A 21,206-nucleotide genomic window follows, 5' to 3' on the forward strand; every position below is an offset into this window, starting at 1 on the left:
AGAGGATGGACGGACTGACCTTTACCTACTTTAAAGGAACTCACTGGAGAGTCTGTCTGTCTGTAAAGCACTTTAAGATCCTGAGACCCTAGAGGACAAGAGGCTAGAACACCATACACGCATGCACACACACAAATGCACACATGCACACACACAAATGCACACATGCACACACACAAATGCATACATGCACACACACAAATGCATGCATGCACGCACACAAATGCATGCATGCACGCACACAAATGCATACATGCACGCACACAAATGCATACATGCACACACGTGCACACGCGCAATCTCAAACTGTCCCTCAGATCCTGGAAGGAAAGGGAAGGAGTGGGAGAAGCCTCTTGAACAGCAAGAGTGGGCTCCTCGCTTCAGGAAAGTGCTGGAGTCCTGACTCATCCGTTCTGCACACGATTCTCATGAGGCTGTTGACCGGGACTGCGAGTCTGAAGCACCTCGGGAGACAAAGAGAAGGCTGTCAGAGGCGAGGTTCCCCGAAGCAGGGAGCAGTGGCCGTCAGTGTTGAAGCGAAAGAAGGGAAAACTCTGACAATCAGAACAGAGGTCAAGAAGCAGGTCCCCGAGGCCATTTGGTGTTGGGGTCAGCGTGCGTGGCCGTCAGCCCTCGGACCCTGTCTGTAGACAGTTCTCACTGTGCAGCCTGAGGCAGCCTGAGCCACTGCCCCTGACCAGGACTAGGTTCTTCCTTCTCTCTGGAAGGAGACACAGCTGTGTTGTAGAGAACTTTCTACCCAGAGTGGTAAAAATTAGAACCAGAAAAAAGTGGGTGCCTGCCGGGCCAAACTTCACATATCTAGATTCTTTACAAAACAGAGTCCCTGAGGGGCTGAGGGGGCCTCCGTGGGGCCCTGGCCTTCTACAGACGACACCACCCAGGCCCAGTAGGCCGGACAGGCCAGCTCTCTTTTGTGAGTGGCCCGTCGGTTCTGTGAGGGCTGCTGAGCGGGATGCAGTGGCCACGCGTCCCCAGCTCCAGCCTGAGGATGAAGGGCCAGCCGTGCTGCGCCTCCCACTGTCAAACCCGGCTGTCGTCGCTGCCGTCGATTCCCGGGCTGGTCCCAGCCACCCTCCCTGGGGTCACCTGTTTCCCCAGAGAGGCCATGGCTCCAGCAGTTTGTTTTTTCTTTTTTTGTATGTTTTTTCCAATTTTTTTTATCGTAGAAAAATATATGTAACATAAAACTGACTCTTTTGACCATTTTTAAGTGTACAGTTCTGTGGCGTTAGATACATTCATGTTGTTAGGCAACCATCACCTCTATCCATCCACAGAACTCTTTTCATCTTGCAAAACTGAAACTGCAGCCCATGGACTCCAGCTCCCCCGGCCCTCCCAGCCCCTGGCATCCCCATGCTGCTTTCTGCCTCTCTGAATCTGACTACCCTAGGGCCCCCATGCAAGTGAAATCATACACTCTTTGTCCTTTTATGACTAGCTGATTTCACTTGCATAATTTCAAGGTCTATCCATGTTGTAGCATGTGTCAGAATTGCCTTCTTTTTAAGGCTGAACCATATGTACAGACTCCGTCATACACGCTCCGTATGTACAGACTCCATCATACACACTCCGTATGTACAGACTCCATCGTACAGACTCCGTCATGCATGCTCCATGTGTACAGACTCCATCATGCACGCTGCGTATGTGCAGACTCCATCATGCACGCTCTGTATGTACAGACTCCATCGTACACACTCCATATGTACAGACTCCATCATGCACGCTCCATATGTACAGACTCCGTCATGCACACTCCATGTGTACAGACTCCATCATGCACACTGCATATCTACAGACTCCATCATGCACACTCCGTATGTACAGACTCCATCATACACGCTCCGTATGTACAAACTCTATCATGTATGCTCCATATATACAGACTCTGTCATACACACTCCATGTGTACAGACTCAATCATGCACGCTCCATATGTACAGACTCCGTCATACACGCTCGATGTGTACAGACTCTCCACGTGTACAGACTCTGTTGTACATGCTCCATGTGTCCAGACTCTGTCATAGGGACAGACCACATTTTCAATGAGTCTTCTTTGCGTCTTATCTTCTCTCTGCCACGTTGCTCCCTGAACCTGCACGGTGGAGAGGCCTGCCTCACAGTAGCAACAAGGCTCTCTTGTCAAACAGAAGCTGACACGGAAACCCCAAAGATGAATAAAGTGGAGCCACTCTGACCAAAGGGCCCTCTCGCCCCTGGAAAGAATTCCAGGGCCCTTTGGATCTCAATTTGAAAAATCTAAAATTCTAAGGAAGGGCTCTTAACTTCTCTGGCGCCATGGACCCTGGGGTGGCCTGGTGTCCACACACGCCACCCCTGCTCGGAATAATGCTCTGAAATGCGTAAGATAAAATATATTGGATCACAAAGGAAGCCAGTTATCTTAACTTGCGTAAAGTAATTAAGGAAAGCGTGATATGGTAACATCTGTGCTTTATTAGCGCACTGCAGAATGAGATCCAGCAGTCAGTCTAACAACTGCCCTCGTTGTAACCTAAGGATGAGCATAAGTGAGCACAGCACTGTAAAGTGACAGGAGGGGGCCTGGGATTTCTGTAATGCGCGTGATGGCGTTGTGGGCACCACTAACGCTTCTGGGATTTGTGGCCTGTGTTCCTCACAGGGGAAAAATGCTAAATTTCAGGTAGATGTTTGTTAAAGTAGAGAGTCATTGTTTTCTCATTCCAAGTTCACAGAGCCCTGTGCTCTTTCCCCAGGTCTCTGGGTGGGGCTGGACCCCATCTTAAGGAGTCCTGTCTAGAGCTTAGCTGGCATTTCTTTGCTGGTTACAGAATTAAGCAGAGTGCGAAGTAGTCCTAGATCCCATTGATAAGGAAAAGCGAGAGTGGGCCCTGCGTGACCTGTAAGGGTGGGAGAGGAGGCGGGAGGGGGGCAGCAGGAGGAAGCAACTGTCTGGGAGAAGATAGTAGGTGGTGGGCCTGAGCTCTTGGGGCCTGGGAACTGAGGAACAGCAGCGTTTGAGCCCCAGGCCCATCACAGCACCTGGGTGGTGCCCAGGCCCTGAGCAAGCAGGGAGATGGGAGCTGACTGGGGCCAAGCTCCCTCCACCCCTTTGGGGAGGGCTTGGGCTCCTGCAATGGTAACTTTCCTGCAATGGTAATTTGGCTTTTGTCCCCAGGGACCCATGTAATGGAGGGCTCTGGACGGATGGTGGTGACGGCCGTGGGCGTGAACTCTCAGACTGGCATCATCTTTACCCTGCTGGGGGCTGGTGGCGAGGAGGAGGAGAAGAAAGACAAGAAAGGTAGGCCCAACCCCCTTGCAGACCGGGAGAGGAGCTCTTAAGGCCACATTTTTTTGTTTATTCATTCACTCAACAAAATAGTTACCGAGTGCCTTTTATGTCCACACCCTGTGCCAGCAGCCACCTCCTGCATCCTTGAGGCCCTGCTCAGCCAGGAGCACTCTGTCTGTTCCATCTCCAGGGTCTTGTCCCAGTCTCTGTCTTGTCCAGTCATGTCATGGAAGCCCCTCCCTTCCTGGGCCAGATCAAGAGTGCTGAGCACTTCTTTGAGTCTCCAGCCTCAAGTGTGACCTGGTCCCACCATCGCCCTGATATCAAGTAGAAATCCCCATCCAGGCATGTTCCTGCCTGTTCTCAGCTCCGCTGAGCAGAGCTGCGTATCCTCCCAGCACAGACTCGCCCCAGATGTGGGCAGAGCAGCTTCTGGGGAAGGTGGCCCAGGTTCCTTGCTGTGAGTCCCCCCATCCCCCAGAGCTGCCACCTCACCTGAGCTCTGCTCCCACTCCCCCTTGGGAACAGTACTCCTTGTTCTCTGGGCTCCCCATCAGGGCAGCAGGCTGGCAGCCTGGGCCACAGGTGCCTCTCAGAGCCGAGGAGGTGATGCTTAGAAGACACAAGGAGCCCAAATCCCATCAGGCTGGGCCGAAATCCAAAGGCTCAGGCCTCTGGCCAGCACAGCCGGCTCCTCACCCAACACCCACTCTCCGTCTCAAGGACAGCCCCGCTCATGTCTTCAGAGGAAGACCTCCAACGCCCAGACCTCCTGGAGTCCAGGGGAAGGAGATGAAATAGCAGGTGGCCCCTCCCTGAGTTTTACGGGCAGCCCTGCCCTCCAGCTCTGAGGCCAACGAGGCACAGGGCCTTGGTCGTGATCAAAGGTTACTTGCTCCCGAGGGTGAGACCCATTTTCTAGTGGGACCCCCTAAGCTTCTGACTGCCTACCAGCACAAACAATGGAGCTAAGTTGTGAGCTGGGAAATCCAGAGGCTGGAGAGAGCAAGGGGAGAGTTGAGGTTGAAAGTGAGGACAGAGTCCTGGCCAAGAGGCCCACAGGGTGTCAGCACAGTGTCCACACAGTGACGCAGAAGCTGTGGCCCCAGGGTGCAGGCAGCTTTTGGCAGATGTGAGCCATTGGGCAGGTTGCAGCAGCCGTTACCCGTTTCCTTGGCCTCTCTGGGGCCAGGATGAGGGGCAGAAGCACCCAGAAGCTCCCACGGGCCAGGCCTGTATTTTTTAAAATACCAATAGGAAGACAGGCCTCTCCTGCCCCAAAGCACAGGTCGGGTCCCTTGCTGAGTGCATTCCTGCACCCCAGTGAGATGGGGGTGTCAGTGTAGTGGGAAGAGGTGGGACGTGGAGGGGAGGTGGCAGAGGGAGACGGGGGCAGCCCAGCCTCCCAGGCTCCCGTGAGCAGCACAGCCAGGGCTGGGCCCCCTCGGCACTCCCGTCTCATCACTCCACCAGGGACATCACTTAGAGCCCACCAACCGTGGGTGCCCATTTCAGGACGACCCTGGCGTGCCGGTGTGTGTGCATGCGTGTGTGTGTGTGCATGAGCACGTGTGCACATGTGCACAGAGCAGGCTGTGTGTGCTTCTCCTTCATTAACATGTCTCCAAAATCATCACACAGGTGTGAAGAAGGGGGATGGCCTTCAGCTACCAGGTACAGTAAGACGCCCTCAGGGTAGATGTGGCTTTTACAAATAGCAGCAGCCTTTAACCACCGAGCCCTGGCCCCACACCCCCAGCACACAGCTGGAGGAGGCCACGTGACAGCTGGAGGCTGGGCACCACCAGGCCCTCCACTGTGCCCCCGTGTGATCCAGCCCCACGTGACCAGCCAGCACCGCCCCCCTCTGCCTACTTACCCTCCAGGTGCTGCCCCCTGCCGGCCAAGTGTGCATGGCACCACCACTGTCTCCACACGGTGCTCAGCCCTGCTCACCACCACAGCCCTGCCATCCCTGCCGCACCCACACAGCTCATCCCGGCTTCCCCTTGCCACACGGCGTGTCCACCTCACCCGGGAGCGTCTGTTCCCTCTCCTTCCCACAGAACCCGTTTCCCCACCCCGAGAAAGAACAAGAGTGAATTGACCATCTCATATCATTTTTAATCTGTAAATTAAGGAAAACTCGCTCGTATCTCCCCTGTCTCGTGCAAAATGCAACATGCTCGATGTCACCTTTTAAATGGTGGCACGCATGGAGGTCACCAAGGCAATCTAGGGCGCTGGTTAGGGAAGGAGGAGGTGGCCATGGGCAGTGGCCTGAGTCGAGGGTGTGAATCCTGCTAAGTCGCCACCATCAGCCGATGTTCTACCGGGACGCGGCGGTGGTTGTCGCAGCGAACACCCATTCAGAATGACTGGTGCCGTACTGTACCGGCTGTTGAATATTTTGAATTGACTCCTGGCCATGGGCCCCTCTGGCCCTGATGGGCAGCCAGACCCCCTCTCCTCGTGGAACCCTCTCTGAGGGAGACCTGCCTGATTGGCTGTGCCAACAGGGCGCACTGGTCCAGACCTTACCACACAGCAGTTCCATCCCGCCTAACCACGTTGATCATCCTCCATGTTTTATTTCAAAGACCCTCCATGTCTGAGTTTTCTCCCCCAACTCCTGTGGCATCTCTGTGGGAACATTTCACACACCCCCCACCCAATTTGAGTTTCTTGATTTCCAAGGGAGACTTTTTTTTTTTAAGAATATAGTCATCACTTCGCACAAGTTGGTTCACGTCTGTATTGTTGTTGCTGTTTGCATTGTTGCGTTTCTCCATTGTGACACACTGCATTTTCCATCCCTCCCACCCCCGCAGAGGCCGATGGTGCGGCAAGTTCAAACGCCGCCGATAGTGCAAATACCAGCCTAGTCAATGGTACGTCTCTGCCGGCGAGCTCTCGGTCTCGGGTGAACGGGCGTCTCTCTCCGCCCCGGCTCTGGGCTTGCCTCTCCCTGTTCTGGACTGCACATTCTCGGATGTGCATGGGCAGCTCTGGGACAAACCTCTCATGTGGGGTAGGTGCTTAGGAGAGGGGCCACCCACCAGAGAATCAGCTCGGCGCCCGCTCGTGGCTGCCAGAATAGCGCTGACTCCTGTGGTGCCCTTGACCCCCAGTGGAGCCCAGGAGAGGGACATGACCTTGGCTTCAGATCTGGCCCCCCGGAAGCAGCATCCCACCCGGTGTGACCCTCTCCTAAGCACATTCCTGGGCCCGGCTTTGGGAAGAAGGCCTGGGCTCAGGACCTGGGCTGAAGCTGGCATCTGGGTCCCCAGTGACAGCTCCAATCCCTGACTCTAAAAGTCCCTCGAGCCGGGGGGACCCAGGCCAGGGTTCAGCTCCTTGGCCCCACCCTGTAGCATGGCTGAGCCCGCGGCGGACGTTTCTTCCTCTTCTCTTTCACAGAGCGGATGGGCAAGGGGTTCGCTTGGGCTCGAGCCTAGTTTTGTCCCCTGGATGTGGACCGGTGTTTCAAGCTGTTGCCTGTGCTGGAGCGTTGCTCTGAGTCTCTGCATTCTTCCTGGCTCCTTGGGGTGGGGGTGGAGGGCTGCTACTGGACCTGCGGTCTGCATCCTAACCTCTTTACACACAGCAGGGAGGAATTCCATTCACTTGCCTCCAAGCCTGTAGAAGACTTCTTATCTCTCTACCCTCCCATCTTCAGATACATCCCCTATGCTCCAGTTAGGTCACGTAAGAGTTCCCCAGGCTGCTCCTGAACTGCTGAGAGCCGTTCGGGCTCAGCCCTGAGCCCATCGCTCCTGCAGATGGAGGGAGGCGGAGGGAAAAGCCTTCCCTCCAGCGTCGCTGCGTGTCGGGCATGGGGTTTCTCATCTGTTGTATCATTTACTCCTCCCCACTCCCAGAAGACGTGGGGATCTTGTCCCACCTGATCCTCGCATCCCTTGGCCAGACCTCAGGCTGAGCCACCCGGATTCAGAGTGACCCGAGATGGACGCACCTCAGGTGCTGTCAGGGCTGGGCTTCCTCGAGCAGTGCTGTCCTTGCCAAGAAAGGCTGATTCGGGCGTGGTCTATTTCAGGCGCAGGAGAAGGAAGGAGGACAGCTTGGGCTGTGGGAGACGTCATGCGTCAGGGACGGTGGCGGAGGGATGACAGGGAGGACCGAGGCGGGCAGACCCACGGCGGGGGAGGAAACGGAGGTGGCGTCCTGAGCCCCCGGGCGCTGCGCCTGCTGGGCTCCCTGAACCAATAGACAGCATCCTGGCTGCTGGTCCCTGAGAAGGGGCAGCCTCACTTCCAAACTGGAGCAGAAAACTCCAGGTATCCCCAGAAAAACTGCAGGGAAGATGGGGAACTGTCATTTCGTGGCCATCTCTCCTGTACACCAGGCCCCTCGCCAGCATCTCATGCTCGCCGTCTCATTTAATCCTCATGACAGCCCTGTGATGCAGAATTTATTGTCCCCATTTTAAAGATGAGGAAACTGAGGCTCAGAGGGATCAAGACACTAGCCCAAGGTCACAGAGCTAGAAAGTAGCAGAGCTGGGATTTGAACCCAGGCCTGGCTGGCTCTAAAGTGTGTGTTCCTCTTCCTGATCCAGGATGTCCCGTGGAGTGTGCCTTGTAAACTTCACAAGGTCTTCCCCACAAGAAAAGTTTCCTGTGGTCAAAGATGCTTAAGAACCACTGGATAGAATTTGTTTCTTCCTCATTGCAGGACTTCTCAGAGCCTTGAATAAGCTGGCGGATAGTGGAGAGTTACAGAGCCGTGCAGGGGTTCCCAGGCTGGTCTGGCTGCAGGACCTTTCCTGGCTGAATCTTGTAGGATTGGTACACTCCCAGTATATACTTTGGGAAACAGTGCTCTAGACCGTTGCTTCTCAGAATGTGATCAGAGGACCAGAAGCCTGGGCATCTCCTGGCAGCTTGTTAGAAATGCAGACTCTCAGGCCCCCCCAGACCTGCTGAATGAGAATCTGCGTTCTAACAAGCTGCCCGGGCTCCGGAGCGCCCTCATGGCTGAGAAGCACTAGGCTGAGCCTTGGTGAGGCAGAGAATTAACTGTCCCCATCCCCTCTTTCCTCTGAGCCAAATCGGGATGAATCCGGATTTGAGCTCAGGTGGTGGTATTCCCCGCCCCCCCCCCCACTCCCCCAAGCCCCTCCCGACTGAAAGGTGGCCGCATTCCATCCATCTCGCAGGCATTAGGACTGTCGTTATTCCTTTATTCTTTTCTTTTACATTTACTAATATATCGCTATTTAATACATCACTTAGAATCGTGATTAGAAATACATCACTCTCAACTCCAGCCATTTACACGGGCGCTTCACAGGGCTTTTTGTCAGCATCACCCTAGTCGGCATTGTCTCATTTCACAGAGGAACAAATAGAGGCTCGGGGAAGAGAAGGGACTTCTCCCGGGCCTCCTGGCCAGTGGCCTGTCTCCCCAAAGCCTGTTTATGAGGCCACCTCCCCAGAAGTCCTCCACATCCGTGCTTTTCGCGCCCATGTCCCTCGCAATGCAGGAAGAGAACAGACGCATTGGAAAAGCTGTGTCTGGCATCTGAGGCAGAGGGAGGCCTCTGAGTCTCCACCCCTGCTCCCCATCTTGAGTCCTGTCCTCCATCCCCGGTCCCCTGAAACACAGCCATCGTCCAGGTCCCACGCGGGGCCAGAGCTGGCTGTCCCACCACCCGTCCCACACCGGGCAAGCACCAGTGTGGCTGAGGAGAGCCCCGAATAAGTCCCTTGGTTCTGAGAAACCAGGCCATCTGCACCGAAGCACCCCCAGAACGCCGCTCCCTTCCTCAAATACCCGCGTTGGTGATTATTCTTCTGGCCACGTGGTCACCATGGAAATAAAAGAGGAAATTGCTCGCTTGGCTAATGGGCGCGCACACGCACACGGGCTATTGCATCTGATAATGTGCAGTGCGGCTCCAGGCCCCTTTGTGCCTCTGAAACGCGCTACTGAAGCGGGTCCTCTAGTCCCTTTAGCCCAGTTAGTAAAATTATTTTTAAAAATAAAGATAATTGTTGTAGTTCACTCCTTTTTGCTCTAAAAAGCCTTTTTCTGTTTTGTTTTTTAATCCAGTAAAAAAAACTTTACAATAGTGCAGCCGAGGCCTTTCTCTTTCAGCCCCGGGGCGGGTCGCTGGCGCTTTGCCGTGAGAGGCGGTGGGAGCAGCCCTGTGCTTCCCTGCAGAGGGCGGGGGCCGGGTCCCAGGAAGGCCACTTCTCCCCCCTGAGGCGCCCATGGCGTGGCCATGGTGCTGGTGATGACAGTGTTTGTGGAACGGATAATGCAGCCCCAGGGTTATCATCAGGACGCGCCATGAGTGAGGGCTGCCTGGGAACCTCCCGGGGCCTCCATTTCCTTGTCTGTAAAATGTGAGGGATGATGACTCCCCCGCCCCCCACTTCACAGGGTGTCGGGAAGATGGACAAGAGGCGACACTTGCAAAAGCCTTTCAACCTGCAAAAGGCTGAATGGGCAAGTGGTTATTTCTAAGGCAACTTTTAGGGGCTCTGGGATGTGAATGTCGCATCCCCATTTCACAGACGTGGAAGCTGAGTCTGGGAGAGGTAAAGCCACACAGCTTGTTCCTTCCGGAACCCAGTCCCACCAGTCCCACCTCACCGCCTCTCGCCTGGGCTCAGAGGGGCTGGGGGTAGCTGCATCCTCCCCGACTAGGGCAGAAACACGCACACACTTTGGGGCCAGCTCTCTGTCTACCTGCTGAGAGCCAGCAGGCCGTGTCCTTCTCTGAGCCTCAGCTTCTCATCTGTGAATGGGGTCGTGCAGGAGCCCTCTCCGCAGGGCTGTGGTGAGGCTTACATGGCATCGTGGAGGTCATGCGTGCACCCAGCACACGCCGGGTTCTCCTAGAATGTGAGCTGTGAGAACCACCTTCACAGCAAACGTCCGAGGGGGCCGTCCTTCTCAGATTCCCCCCGGGATGGCAAGGCCCGCGGGCAGTGCTCTGATGAGCTCAGTAGACAGGAGGCCACCCCCCTCAGCAGTGCCAGCAGGTGAGGGCAGGTGTCTCAGCCACGGGGCCATGGCCACCAGTACCTCCCACACTGAGAACACAGCCCACAAGCTTCTGGCCAAGCCTGGGGAGAGGACCCCCCGGGCATCCCTGACTAGGGGCCGGGGAGCCCCGGACTCAGCCCTTTCCCCAGCACCAGGCAGCATCAGGCCCTGACGTGCGGGGCTGGGTGGTGCCCCGGGGAGCCCACCCACCTGACTTTTTCCTGCACCCCCTCAAACTCAGAATAAAGAGCACACAGCCGGATGGACGGGAGGGGCCAGCAGCTTCCCCTCAGGTGCCAGGGCCCTCCCACCAAGCCCCCTGGACACACTCGGGGACCCGCAGAGCCCACTGTTGGGGAGCCCCTGCCAGCCCTTTGTATGTGTTGCTCCTTGTGGGGCTTCACGCGCCTTCAGAAGGAGAAGGAGAAAGTAGACATCCCTTCTGGAGACAGAAACCAGGGAGCACAGTGGCCAAACTCCTCCTGTTCTAGAACCCTCCTCTCTCTCTCTCTCTCTCTCTCTCTCTCGTGTATCTTCGCCTCCTCTCAGCCCACAAAAGGCACCAAATTAATCACTGGGGACCTGAGAGCTCCTGCTCCTCTGCTTCCTGCCCTTTACCCTCAGAGGCTGTCGTTTAATCTGTAAGATGCTCGGGGCCAAAAGAATTCCTGCAGAAGCTCTCTCTCCGAGCCCCGAGACAATCAGGACAGACCCTACAGCCAACACACAGGCCGGGTCTGCTCTCACCTCAGGGGCCTGCCTGGCCGGCTTGGCCCTTCCTCCTTCCGTGACATGAGTGTCTGTGGCCCTGTTGCGTCTTCGTGATGACCAACGTGTGTTGTCTGTTCTCTGTTGTCTGTTAAAATTCTTTGTCGTGTAGGTAAAATGCAGGATGGCAATGTGGACGCCAGCCAGAGCAAAGGTAACCCTTTTGTCTTAACCGGCTTCTGTGGTCCCCTCCCCACTGGCTCTGAGAACCACACCAGAGGCAGGCACATCCACACCTATGGGTGCCTGGCATCTTTAGGGTGGTGAGGCTGATTCACATGGGGCCAGGCCGAACGGAGGCACCCCCTGGTGAGGACAGGGGATGGCTGCGGCCAGCTTCTCCCCAGCCTTTGAGCTGTGCTGCCCATTTAGCTGAGGACTTGGAGCTGGTTCTTTAAGATCCTTAAGGGCTCAGGGGTAGGGCCCCTGGCCCACCAGGCAGTCCACTGAAGGAGGAGGGGACTTGGTACCCATGGATGAGGGCACCCTCTTTTACCTTTTCAGCCTCCTTTTTTGTCCCTCCTGTCTGGTGACTACTTAATATCTTAACAACATGGCCCAGGGACCACCTGGGTAAACCCAAACGTATGTGTCTTGTCTGAATGTGGGAAAAGCCGAGGGGCCACCTGGGGGAGGGTTGGTGGGCTTGTTCAGGCCCAGAGGGGACCCCAGCCCACTTCTTCTGGGAATCCAGGGTGGAGCCATGTCACTCTCTGCTGCGTCCTGGATTCCACATCCAAGGCAGCCAGTGGCCCTGGGACTAGGGTCTCCAGCTGAAAGAGGCAGACCCCCTCACAGGGCTTCTGTGCCAGCTATGCGGGGGTACAGGGAGGGAGTAAGTGTGTCACCACACTCTCCGGGGTGGGCGGGAGGATCTTGGCACCAACATCCCCACCTGGCAGGCTGACCTGTGTGTGCGTGTCCATGTGTCTGTGTGTGTATACATGTGCGTGCTCTGCCCCCTGCAGCCAAACAGCAGGATGGGGCAGCCGCCATGGAGATGCAGCCGCTTAAGAGTGCCGAGGGCGGCGATGCCGACGACAAGAAGAAGGCCAACATGCACAAGAAGGAGAAGTCCGTGCTGCAGGGCAAGCTCACCAAGCTGGCCGTGCAGATCGGCAAGGCGGGTAAGTGCGCAGCCGCGGCAGATGGCGCGGGGGGACACAGGGCCCTGCCTCCAGCTGGGCTTCCATCACCTCGTCTGCATGAGATGGTCCCTGAGACCCACCCTTCTCTATGCACAGAGGCCACTCCGAGTCCTTAACAGGCACTTGATTAGCAATTAGAGAGGCAGAGGAGTGACGCTGAAAAGCCTGGGCTCTCGGGCAGGCTGCTACAGCACGTGGGCGGAGAGTCACTGCACCTGGCCCTGAGCTGCTGCCCCCAGTCTGTGAAGTTGGGGTGCCGGTGATCCCTCCTTCAGAGACTGTTATGAGGATGAAAGGAGATTATGAATACAGAGTGCTTAACGCGTGCTGGATGTGGTGACTGGAGAGGGGCAGATCCTGCAGGGCCTGGAGTTTGCAGCTCCGGTTTATCCTAAGGACAGTGGGAGCCATGGGAGAGGTTTGAGCAGGGAGGGCAGGGGTGGACTTGGGCTCTGTAATGACCACCTGGCTGCAGTGCAGAGTAGATTGAATGGGTGAGGGCAGTGCCAGGTGCCCGATGAGAAGCCCCTTGTCTGAACCTTGGCACAAAAAGCTGGGCTTCCCAGCTGACGGAGTAGCTATAGGTGATGGCTGGTGATGGCCCCTCTGGCCCAGGAAGCCCAGCCCAGCTGCAAGGTGAGCCCCGGCCCGTCTGACATAGCCGTGGCCTCCCCTCTTGGGTAAGGACGCGGCACAGGCACAGGCCTCCCCACCTGGCTGCTCGCTCCTCCATGCTGTCTCCGGCTCTAATTATAGGCACCACGGCACAGAGAAGGGAGGCAAATTACAGGCTTGGCTGTCTATATTTAAACTTGGAGGCCTGGTGACAGCTCCGGGCTGCTGGGAGCTTGGCTTCCCGCCCCTGCGACTGTCAGACGGGGGTAGAGCGGCTCTGAGGCTCCGCAGCTGGAGGTGGGGGTGGGGGAGCGATGGGCCCGGGGATTTCCTCCATCCCCGCCGCGTAAAAGACTCCACGGAAACATGGCGCTGGGGGGCAGGGAAGGAAGCGAGGAGAGCAACCCCAGGACCTTCAAAGTCCTCACTGGTCTCCTGCCCCCTCCTCGGCCCTGCCAATCAGGGAGTTCAGATCCGAGCACTTCTGGGTTCACATCCCACCTCTGCTTCTCTCTTGAGCTGAATTCTCTGAAAGCAGAGCCTGCGATGGGTGGGCACGGGATTTTTGGAGGGGGTGCTCTCAGGTGAGACCAGGAAAGGGTAAGGGATGTGCCAGGGCTAGGAAGAAGCCAGACACAGCTGAGGTTTCTGGAGAAATCCCTGGCTCCACCTGACCCCACGGGGAGCTCTGGAGCCTTGGTACCTCCGCAGGGTCTTCCCGGCCTTGCAGCAAGGGGGCTGGTCTTTGCACCCCCACATCAGCCATTGGATATGGGCCATCACAGTGGGGTGGGGTCCCCTCCCAGGCACTTCCGGACAAGGAGACGCCAGCTGTCCCAGCTTGCTCCTCCTCTGCAGAGGCTGCAGGTGCACGGTCTCAGCAGCATCTGCATAGCACCTGCTGCAGACGGGCTGGGCACGCTGAACTGGCAGGAGGATCCCAGGGGATCCGGGCAGGTAGCCTCCTGCAGCTGCTAACTCCCCCACGCCTCCTTGCCCTGTGGCCTTGGGCAAGCCTCTCCACTCCTCCCAGCCTCAATTTCCTCATCCAAAAAAGGGCCCCCCGCTGTTTCCCCTACCTAGATCGCTCTTCCCATGGGCCACCACGCCTGGGTGCTCCTTCTCATCGTTCCTCTGTCTGCTCAAATATCGCCTCCTCCAGGAAGTCTTTCTTGCCCACCCTAGCTAAAGCAGCCACTCCTACCAGCCCTTGTCACTTTCTTCCTTTTTAGCTTTATTGAGATATAATTTCTATACAAAAAATGACACATATAATGCATACATCTTGATGAGTTTGGACATCTGCATACAGCTGTGATGCCATCACCACCACCAAGGTACTGACCGTATCCACCAATTCCAAAAGTTTCCTTGTGTTCCTTCGTGGGGTGTTTTTGGGTTTTGGTTTTGGGGTAAGAACACTCAACAGGAGATCTACCCTCTTAACCGGTTTTGAAGTGCACAATACCGCATTGTTAACTGCAAGCTCTGTGTTGGACCATAGAGCTCTGGAACTCACTTGTCTTGCATAACTGAAACTTTACACCCACTGAAAAGCAGCTCCCCCCTCCCCCAGCCCCTGGCAGCCGTCCTTCTAGTCTCTGCCTTCGTCAGTTCGACTCTTTTAGATTCTTCGTAAAAGTCCTTCTGTGTCCGCCTTAGTTCCCTTAGCATAATGCCCCCCAGGTCCATCCATGGTATTACACATGGCAGGATTTCCTTCTTTTTGTGGCTGGTAGTATTCCATTGTATGTCTAGACCACATTTCCTTTATCCGTTTGTCTGTCAGTGGACACTTGGGTGGTTTTCCCATCTTTGCCCATGTCCCTTTCTGTCACGTCATCCTGGAGTTTTTCGTCACAGCATCTTCCATATCTGAACTATCTTGTTCTTGTGTTTGTTTCTTGTTGCCTCCCCCTCTAGAATATCAGCTCCCCAAGGGCAGGGACTCCGTCCTTTCTGCTGCATGTCCCTAGTTCCTGGAATAGGAACGACAATGTGCCCGAATGAATGAGTAAATAAATGGCACCGAGTGCACACCATCATGGCATGAAAGGGCCATGCAAGCGGTTCTCATTCTTTCATGCACTCACTCAGCGCACACTTCCTGAGCACCTACTATGTGTCGGGCACATGCTAGGCACTTTACGTGCATTAATCACACTGGATCCTTACAAAACCGTGTGAGATAAATAGGCATCCCCATTGGGCAGAGGAGGAAACCGAGGCTCTGTGAGGATCAAGGACTTGCCCCAGGCACAAAGCAAGTAAGTGGCAGAGCTGGGATGTGAGCGAGGGCCTGTCTGACCCAGAGCCCTTTTGTCCGAGGGTTTGGGCCACGTCTCACTTCCCGGGGCCTCCACCTGAGGAGAGCCCCTGAGCGGCTCCCCCACCCGGTGTTGCAGGCCTGGTGATGTCGGCCATCACCGTCATCATCCTGGTGCTCTACTTCACGGTGGACACCTTCGTGGTCAACAAGAAGCCGTGGCTGCCCGAGTGCACGCCCGTCTACGTGCAGTACTTCGTCAAGTTCTTCATCATCGGCGTGACGGTGCTGGTGGTCGCCGTGCCCGAGGGGCTCCCTCTGGCCGTCACCATCTCGCTGGCCTACTCCGTGAAGGTGAGAGGGACCGAGCGGCACCCGCCGGCTGATGCTGCTGAGATCGGCTGCCACCAGCCGGGGGTCTGTGGGTGGCGGGTGGGGCCAGGGCTGGGGTGGGGAGAAGAGCTAAGGAGGGAGTGGACACACTGGAAGCTCAGAGAGAGGATGTGTGCTGGAACCCAAAACTCACATGTCCTCGGGGAGTCCGGGGACCTGTGGCAAACCAGAGAGCCACAGCCTGGCTAAGGGGACAGCCCCTCTTCAGCCCAGCCAAGTGTCACCTTGAGGAGATGCAGGCCTTAGTGTTGCCAGATCCTCACATTTTTTCAAGGGAAGCCAGAAACCTGGACTTAATATGAACTTTCTGATGTTTAAACGTTGACAGTTGACTCAATTTAAAAAAAAAAATTAAAAGCAGACGTCACCATGCAGGCCCAAACCCATCCCCATCCCTCGGAATGTAGACAGGGGTCTGGCCGTTGTGGTCAGAGGCCCCATGGTAGCCGGAGAACTTACACAACTAATCTCAGAGGTTGCTCCCTAAAGTTTGGAAGAGATAAACCCAAAACAAAAAGGATGTCGATTTTATGGACACCCCCTCATCTCAGGAGATGGGCTGAAAATATGAGGTCTTAAGGGCAGTTTGGCGCAGGACAGGTGGGCCATGAATGCTGTGGGAGCTGTGGGGCGTTCCTACGTGCTGCCTTGATGGCACGTGCCCACCTGCCCTGCTCCCAGGCCCCTGGCCATCCGTGAAGCCCAAATGCTGGGCTGGGTGGGCCAGTGTCTCTGTGGGCACTGTACATCTGACCCTCTTGGGGGCCTTCCAGCCTGGCTCACCCCAGGTCCTCACACCCTGAGCTTCTCTTCCCTGTTGGCCCCATGGTCCCCTCCTTGGAGGGCAGGACCCTGCAGTCCTGTTTCCCAGGGCCCCGAGGCCAGGATGTCTCTGCGAGGGCAGAGGCCTGGGCATGTTTACAAACAAGACCTTGGCTCCCAGACATCGGCAGAGCCGCCCAAGGGCACAGTGAGCGTCAGTTTCCAAGCTGGCATTTGGGCTGTGCTCGCCGATGTAATTTCATACAGAAAAGAGATCTCCAGGCAGGTGCCAGGAAGTGGCAGCTCTGTGTAAAGGATACGGCCCTTATCGTCTCCCTGTTTTAGGGTTCTCGAAGAAACTCCATCCCACAAACCAAAGCCCAAACAGGTCACAATATGATGCTGCTCGGGGGCCCAGGGCCTGGAGATGGAGATTTGAGTCGGCCATGAGTCGGGACTCCCAAAGCCACCCACCTGAGCTCAAGGGCTCCTTGAAAGTCGCACTGAGCTGGTTTTGGGGGAATCACGGACAGATGTGTTTAGGCCTCCGCACCGTCTGCAGTTCACATCTCTGGCACCCGGCGCTTCGGGCATCTTGAGTAGTGTTACTTGTACGGTCGCTTGATAAACTTAGCACAGCACCCATGCCAGGTGAGGCACACTCCACCTTCTGAGCCTGGACCCACGCCCTGGGGGCCGCCGTCCACGGAACAGAGGTGACCGCGTGGATCAGCACAGTCCAGTAGGGGCACGATGTGAGCTGCACGTGTGACTTTAAATTTCCTAGAAGCCACATTAAAAAGAAAAAGTAAGAAGAAACAGGTGAAATTCATTTTAATAATATAATTTATCTAACCCAATATGTCCAAATTATTATCCATCCAACAAGCAATATGAAAATTACTAGCAGGATATTTTGCCATTTGTCTTTTCATAGTAAGTCTTAAAAAGCCGACGTGTTTTTTCCACTTACAGCACATTTCCTGTCAGACCAGCCCCGTTTCCACTTCCTACCATCCTAGGCAGCACAGGCCTATACGTTCTTAAGCCCAACAGACAAATCTTCCGCAGAGGTGCAGGTGGGCGGAGTCCCAGTGGGATGATCCAGGCTATGAGGTGGAACAGAGCTGGGTTCAAGTCCCAGCTTTAACTCTCACTAGGTGTGTGAGCCTGGTCAGGTCGCTTTCCCTCGGCTTCTTCAACTGCCAAAGGATTACGAGCATCCTCGAAGGTTCCACAGGATTCTTATAACATCAGATGAGAAAATAAGTGCGGAAGAACTTTGCAAACTATGAAGCGTGTTGCAAATTCAAATTGCTCTTGATCGTCTGCGCAACATACATTTATTGTTACTATCATCACAGGTTATAAGAGAGCTACCATCTCATATAATCCTACCAATACTCATTTTTTAGTAACATGAACTGCTATTAAAATTATTCCAAGGGCACTCCTTTTTTACTCTTGTAAAGAGTTATAATGAGGAGCAAGACTACAGGAAATCAGGTTCCTAGGAACAGACTAGAGCTACGTCTGATTCAGCCTCGAGCAGCTTTTCATGTCCCTCCTTGCCTGACAGGGTCACTGTGTCCAGAGGGCCTGCATTGCATGCTGGTTCCTTGAGAATTACTTTACATGCATTTCTTGCTTGAGAACCTGGAAGAAGCTAGAAGTATGGAGCTGGAAAGAGACAAAGGGAGGCGAATACAAGAAAATTAATGATAATATGGATAGCAGGATTCCATTTTTGTTATAAATTTAAAAACAAAAGATGTTGCTATATGAGATGCATCAGTTCCGGGTGGCAGCATTATGGCTGATTTGTTTTCTTTTTTGTGTATCTATATTTAAAAGAAACTTGTGATTTTTATTATGCAACTCATAATATGTATTCATTGTAGAAAAAATAGAATCTATAGATTTTAAAAGCAAGGCAATAAAAATTTCCTATAATTATATCACCCAGAAATAATGACACTAATATTTTGATATTTTTCCAGCTATTGTCTTATGTCTATAAACACATAAATTTATTTACTTTTGATGAAACCAAAGTAACAATGAAAACCAAGTACCAGTGAAAGATGGTACATTTGAGAAAACCCATAATCAAATAAGGAATGCTTATTTCTATTAGGATGTAAGAGAAAAATATTTGAAGTAATTAGAGAGGACCTAACCTTAATTTACCATTCTTTTCCGTAAAGAATACAAATTGCTTCTGTAATCCAAATTAAGCCAATTAAATCTTTTAAATAGCTCCACTAATAAATTGCACACACAAGAAGAGCCCAGAAGTCAGAGGCTGCAGCAACCAGGATGCTTTGCCTGTGAGGGCAGCAGAGGGGCGGGCTATGACAGCCCCACCTCATTTACTGTGAGTTTGCCCCGGGCCCCGGCCCCCAGCTCCCTCTTCTCACTGTCACCCTCTCACTGCCCCTTTCCCCAGAAAATGATGAAGGACAACAACCTGGTACGCCATCTGGACGCCTGTGAGACCATGGGCAATGCCACCGCCATCTGCTCGGACAAAACGGGCACGCTGACCACCAACCGCATGACAGTGGTGCAGGCCTACGTCGGCGACGTCCACTACAAGGAGATCCCCGACCCCAGCTCCATCAACGCCAAGACCATGGAGCTGCTGGTCAACGCCATCGCCATCAACAGCGCCTACACCACCAAGATTCTGGTAAGTGGTGCAGCCCCCACCAGAGGGAGCAAGATCCACGTGGTGATGCAGACGCCCTCGCCGGGCTGAGCAATGGGATTTGTTTTAAAGTCCTGATGATGTATTTGGGGGTGGCTACATAGTAAGCAACTTGTTTCTCTTTGACTTAGCTATGATGTTTGTATAACAAAAAAGAAGATTGTTGTTAGTTGTGTTTCTTTAGTTGCTCTCATTGCCCTCCCCCTCCCTAAGTACTTAGCTTTGGCTACCTGACTAGTCCAGAACTTAGTGGCTTAAAACCAAACTGCATTTGGCTCATCATTCTGTGAGAGCAGTTGAGGCTGTGCTCAGCTGGGTGGGTCTTCTGGTCTCGGCGAGGCTCCCTCATGCCTCTGCAGCGGCTCAAGTGGACAGCTCTGCTGATCTTGGCAGGACCGCAGGCTGATCTCGGATGGCCTCCGCTGGGCTGATCCTCCTCGGCTCTGTGTGGTTCCCCCTCCTCCAGCAGTCTTGTTCACATTGTCACTGCCGTGTCCTGTGGGCAACACAGAGGCCCGCCCAGACTCAGGAGTGGGGAAATAGACACCAGCTCTTTTTTTTTTTTTTTTTATTGAGTTATTGATAGGTTACAATCTTGTGAAATTTCAGTTGTACGTTAATGTTTGTCAGTCATGTTGTAGGTGCACCACTTCACCCTTTGTGCCCACCCCCCACCCCACCTTTCCCCTGGTATCCACTAAACTGTTCTTAGTCCATAATTTTAAATTCCTCATATGAGTGGTAGACTCCAGCTCTTGATGGAAAGAAGCACAGAGTCACATTGCACAGGGCGTGGATTCAGAGAGGGGACTGATGGTGGCCATTTTCACAAGCAATCTACCACCAACAACGTTGTTGTTGTTAGGAACAGTAGTGGTATTCCTGGTTTTGCTAAGAAAAGCTGTCCTATTCCTGTCTCAGCTGAGCTGCCTGGACTCCTCATGCTGTCGTCCCTGTTTGGTTTAGAAGCACAGGCTGCCTTTTTGTAATTAACCATCATTTAGATGAAGAGAAACACAGACTTGGCCATCCAGAGGTCGGCTGGCACCCACACATAGGGCATTTCTGCAGTGGCAGCATCTGGGTGAGCGGCTGAGCATTTTGCTTACCCTCCAAATGTGCCCCTGCCCTGACCTCTCCCTTCTGCCCCTGAGCCAGCGTGAACCCGCAGGCTGAGGTGGGAGCCGCCAGCAACTTTATCTAAACGGGGAGAAGACTGTGAGTCAGCAGCGTGGGGGCCGATGGCTGGCCGGGGAGGGGGAGGAGGTGCCTTCTGCCTCCAGACGCTGGGGCTGCAAGGACCCCAAGGACATGCAAGGACCTCCGCTGCTGCAGAGCAGCCACCCGCCCTCATCCCTGAGTCGCAGGCCGAGGGAGGCAGCACTAACAAAGGGAGAAAGTAGGTCGGGAGAATGCGTGCAGATGGGTGACAGAGAGCCCTGGGGGCGATACCAGAAACGGTGACGTTCTTGTCGCCCCCCCCCACCCCCCCCCACCTCAGCCTGATTTGGGAATCAAGGGAGATCAGCAATGCTTTCTTCTGTTCCCCAGGCCTTCCTAAAATAACCGAGATGCTGTTAACGATCGCATCCTGCAGATGTGGCAGAGAGGGGAGCGGGGCCAGTCCCAGAGCAGGCGTCGGGCAACGGGGGCGGCCGCGCGGGCAGGGCCGCCAGGTGGGCTAGGATTGAGATGTATGTTACACAATTACAGTCGAAGGAGCTCCGGGACCTGCCAGGAGGGCTGTGGGAGCATCTCCTCGGGGATAAGTCTCACTCAGGCCGTGTTTCACAGCAGCGGCGGCAGAGCTAAAAGCGCGTTTCCAGATATTGGCTGGCAGAGGCTGTGTCCAGGGGGCTTGAAGGACAGGGGTCACTCCGTCCACCTGGGAGAAGGTGTAGCTGCCGAGACTGGAGAGAGTTCAGGGAGCTGGGGTCCTCAGGTTGCAATCGGGCCAAGTCACTTACTTCTTGGGCACCAGTGTCCCTTTTTGTGCCTTGAACCGTGGCGTCATAGGACGTCTGTGCCTCTCTTTCTAGGTCTTTCCTGAAAGAATGCTGGCCACATGGTTCTCCTTGCTAGGGCCTGATGGCCATTGGTGTGTAAGGACAGCAGAGCCCCCTGGTATGACCGGGTGATGGTTAAATCTCACACTCTGGAGCCAGATGGCCTGGGTTCGTAGCCCTCACTAGCTGTGTGAATGTAAACACGTTACTT

The 21,206-nt window shown here is 54.7% G+C and overlaps 1 protein-coding gene across 17 annotated transcripts in view; it reads left to right on the forward strand.

Annotated features, from left to right (window-relative positions):
• Window positions 1–21,206, forward strand: part of ATP2B2 (ATPase plasma membrane Ca2+ transporting 2) — a 351,445-nt gene that overhangs the window by 289,584 nt on the left and 40,655 nt on the right. For 8 of the 17 annotated variants that reach the window (XM_023619749.2, XM_023619742.2, XM_023619748.2 and 5 more), the window contains 7 exon segments: window positions 3,194–3,319; window positions 4,952–4,984; window positions 6,142–6,201; window positions 11,208–11,249; window positions 12,064–12,222; window positions 15,264–15,478; window positions 18,729–18,971. In XM_023619749.2, coding sequence (XP_023475517.1) covers window positions 3,194–3,319; window positions 4,952–4,984; window positions 6,142–6,201; window positions 11,208–11,249; window positions 12,064–12,222; window positions 15,264–15,478; window positions 18,729–18,971 — 878 coding nt within the window. 17 annotated transcript variants of the gene reach the window in all.

This window comes from Equus caballus, chromosome 16, assembly GCF_041296265.1.
Source record: "Equus caballus isolate H_3958 breed thoroughbred chromosome 16, TB-T2T, whole genome shotgun sequence".
NCBI lineage: Eukaryota > Metazoa > Chordata > Mammalia > Perissodactyla > Equidae > Equus > Equus caballus.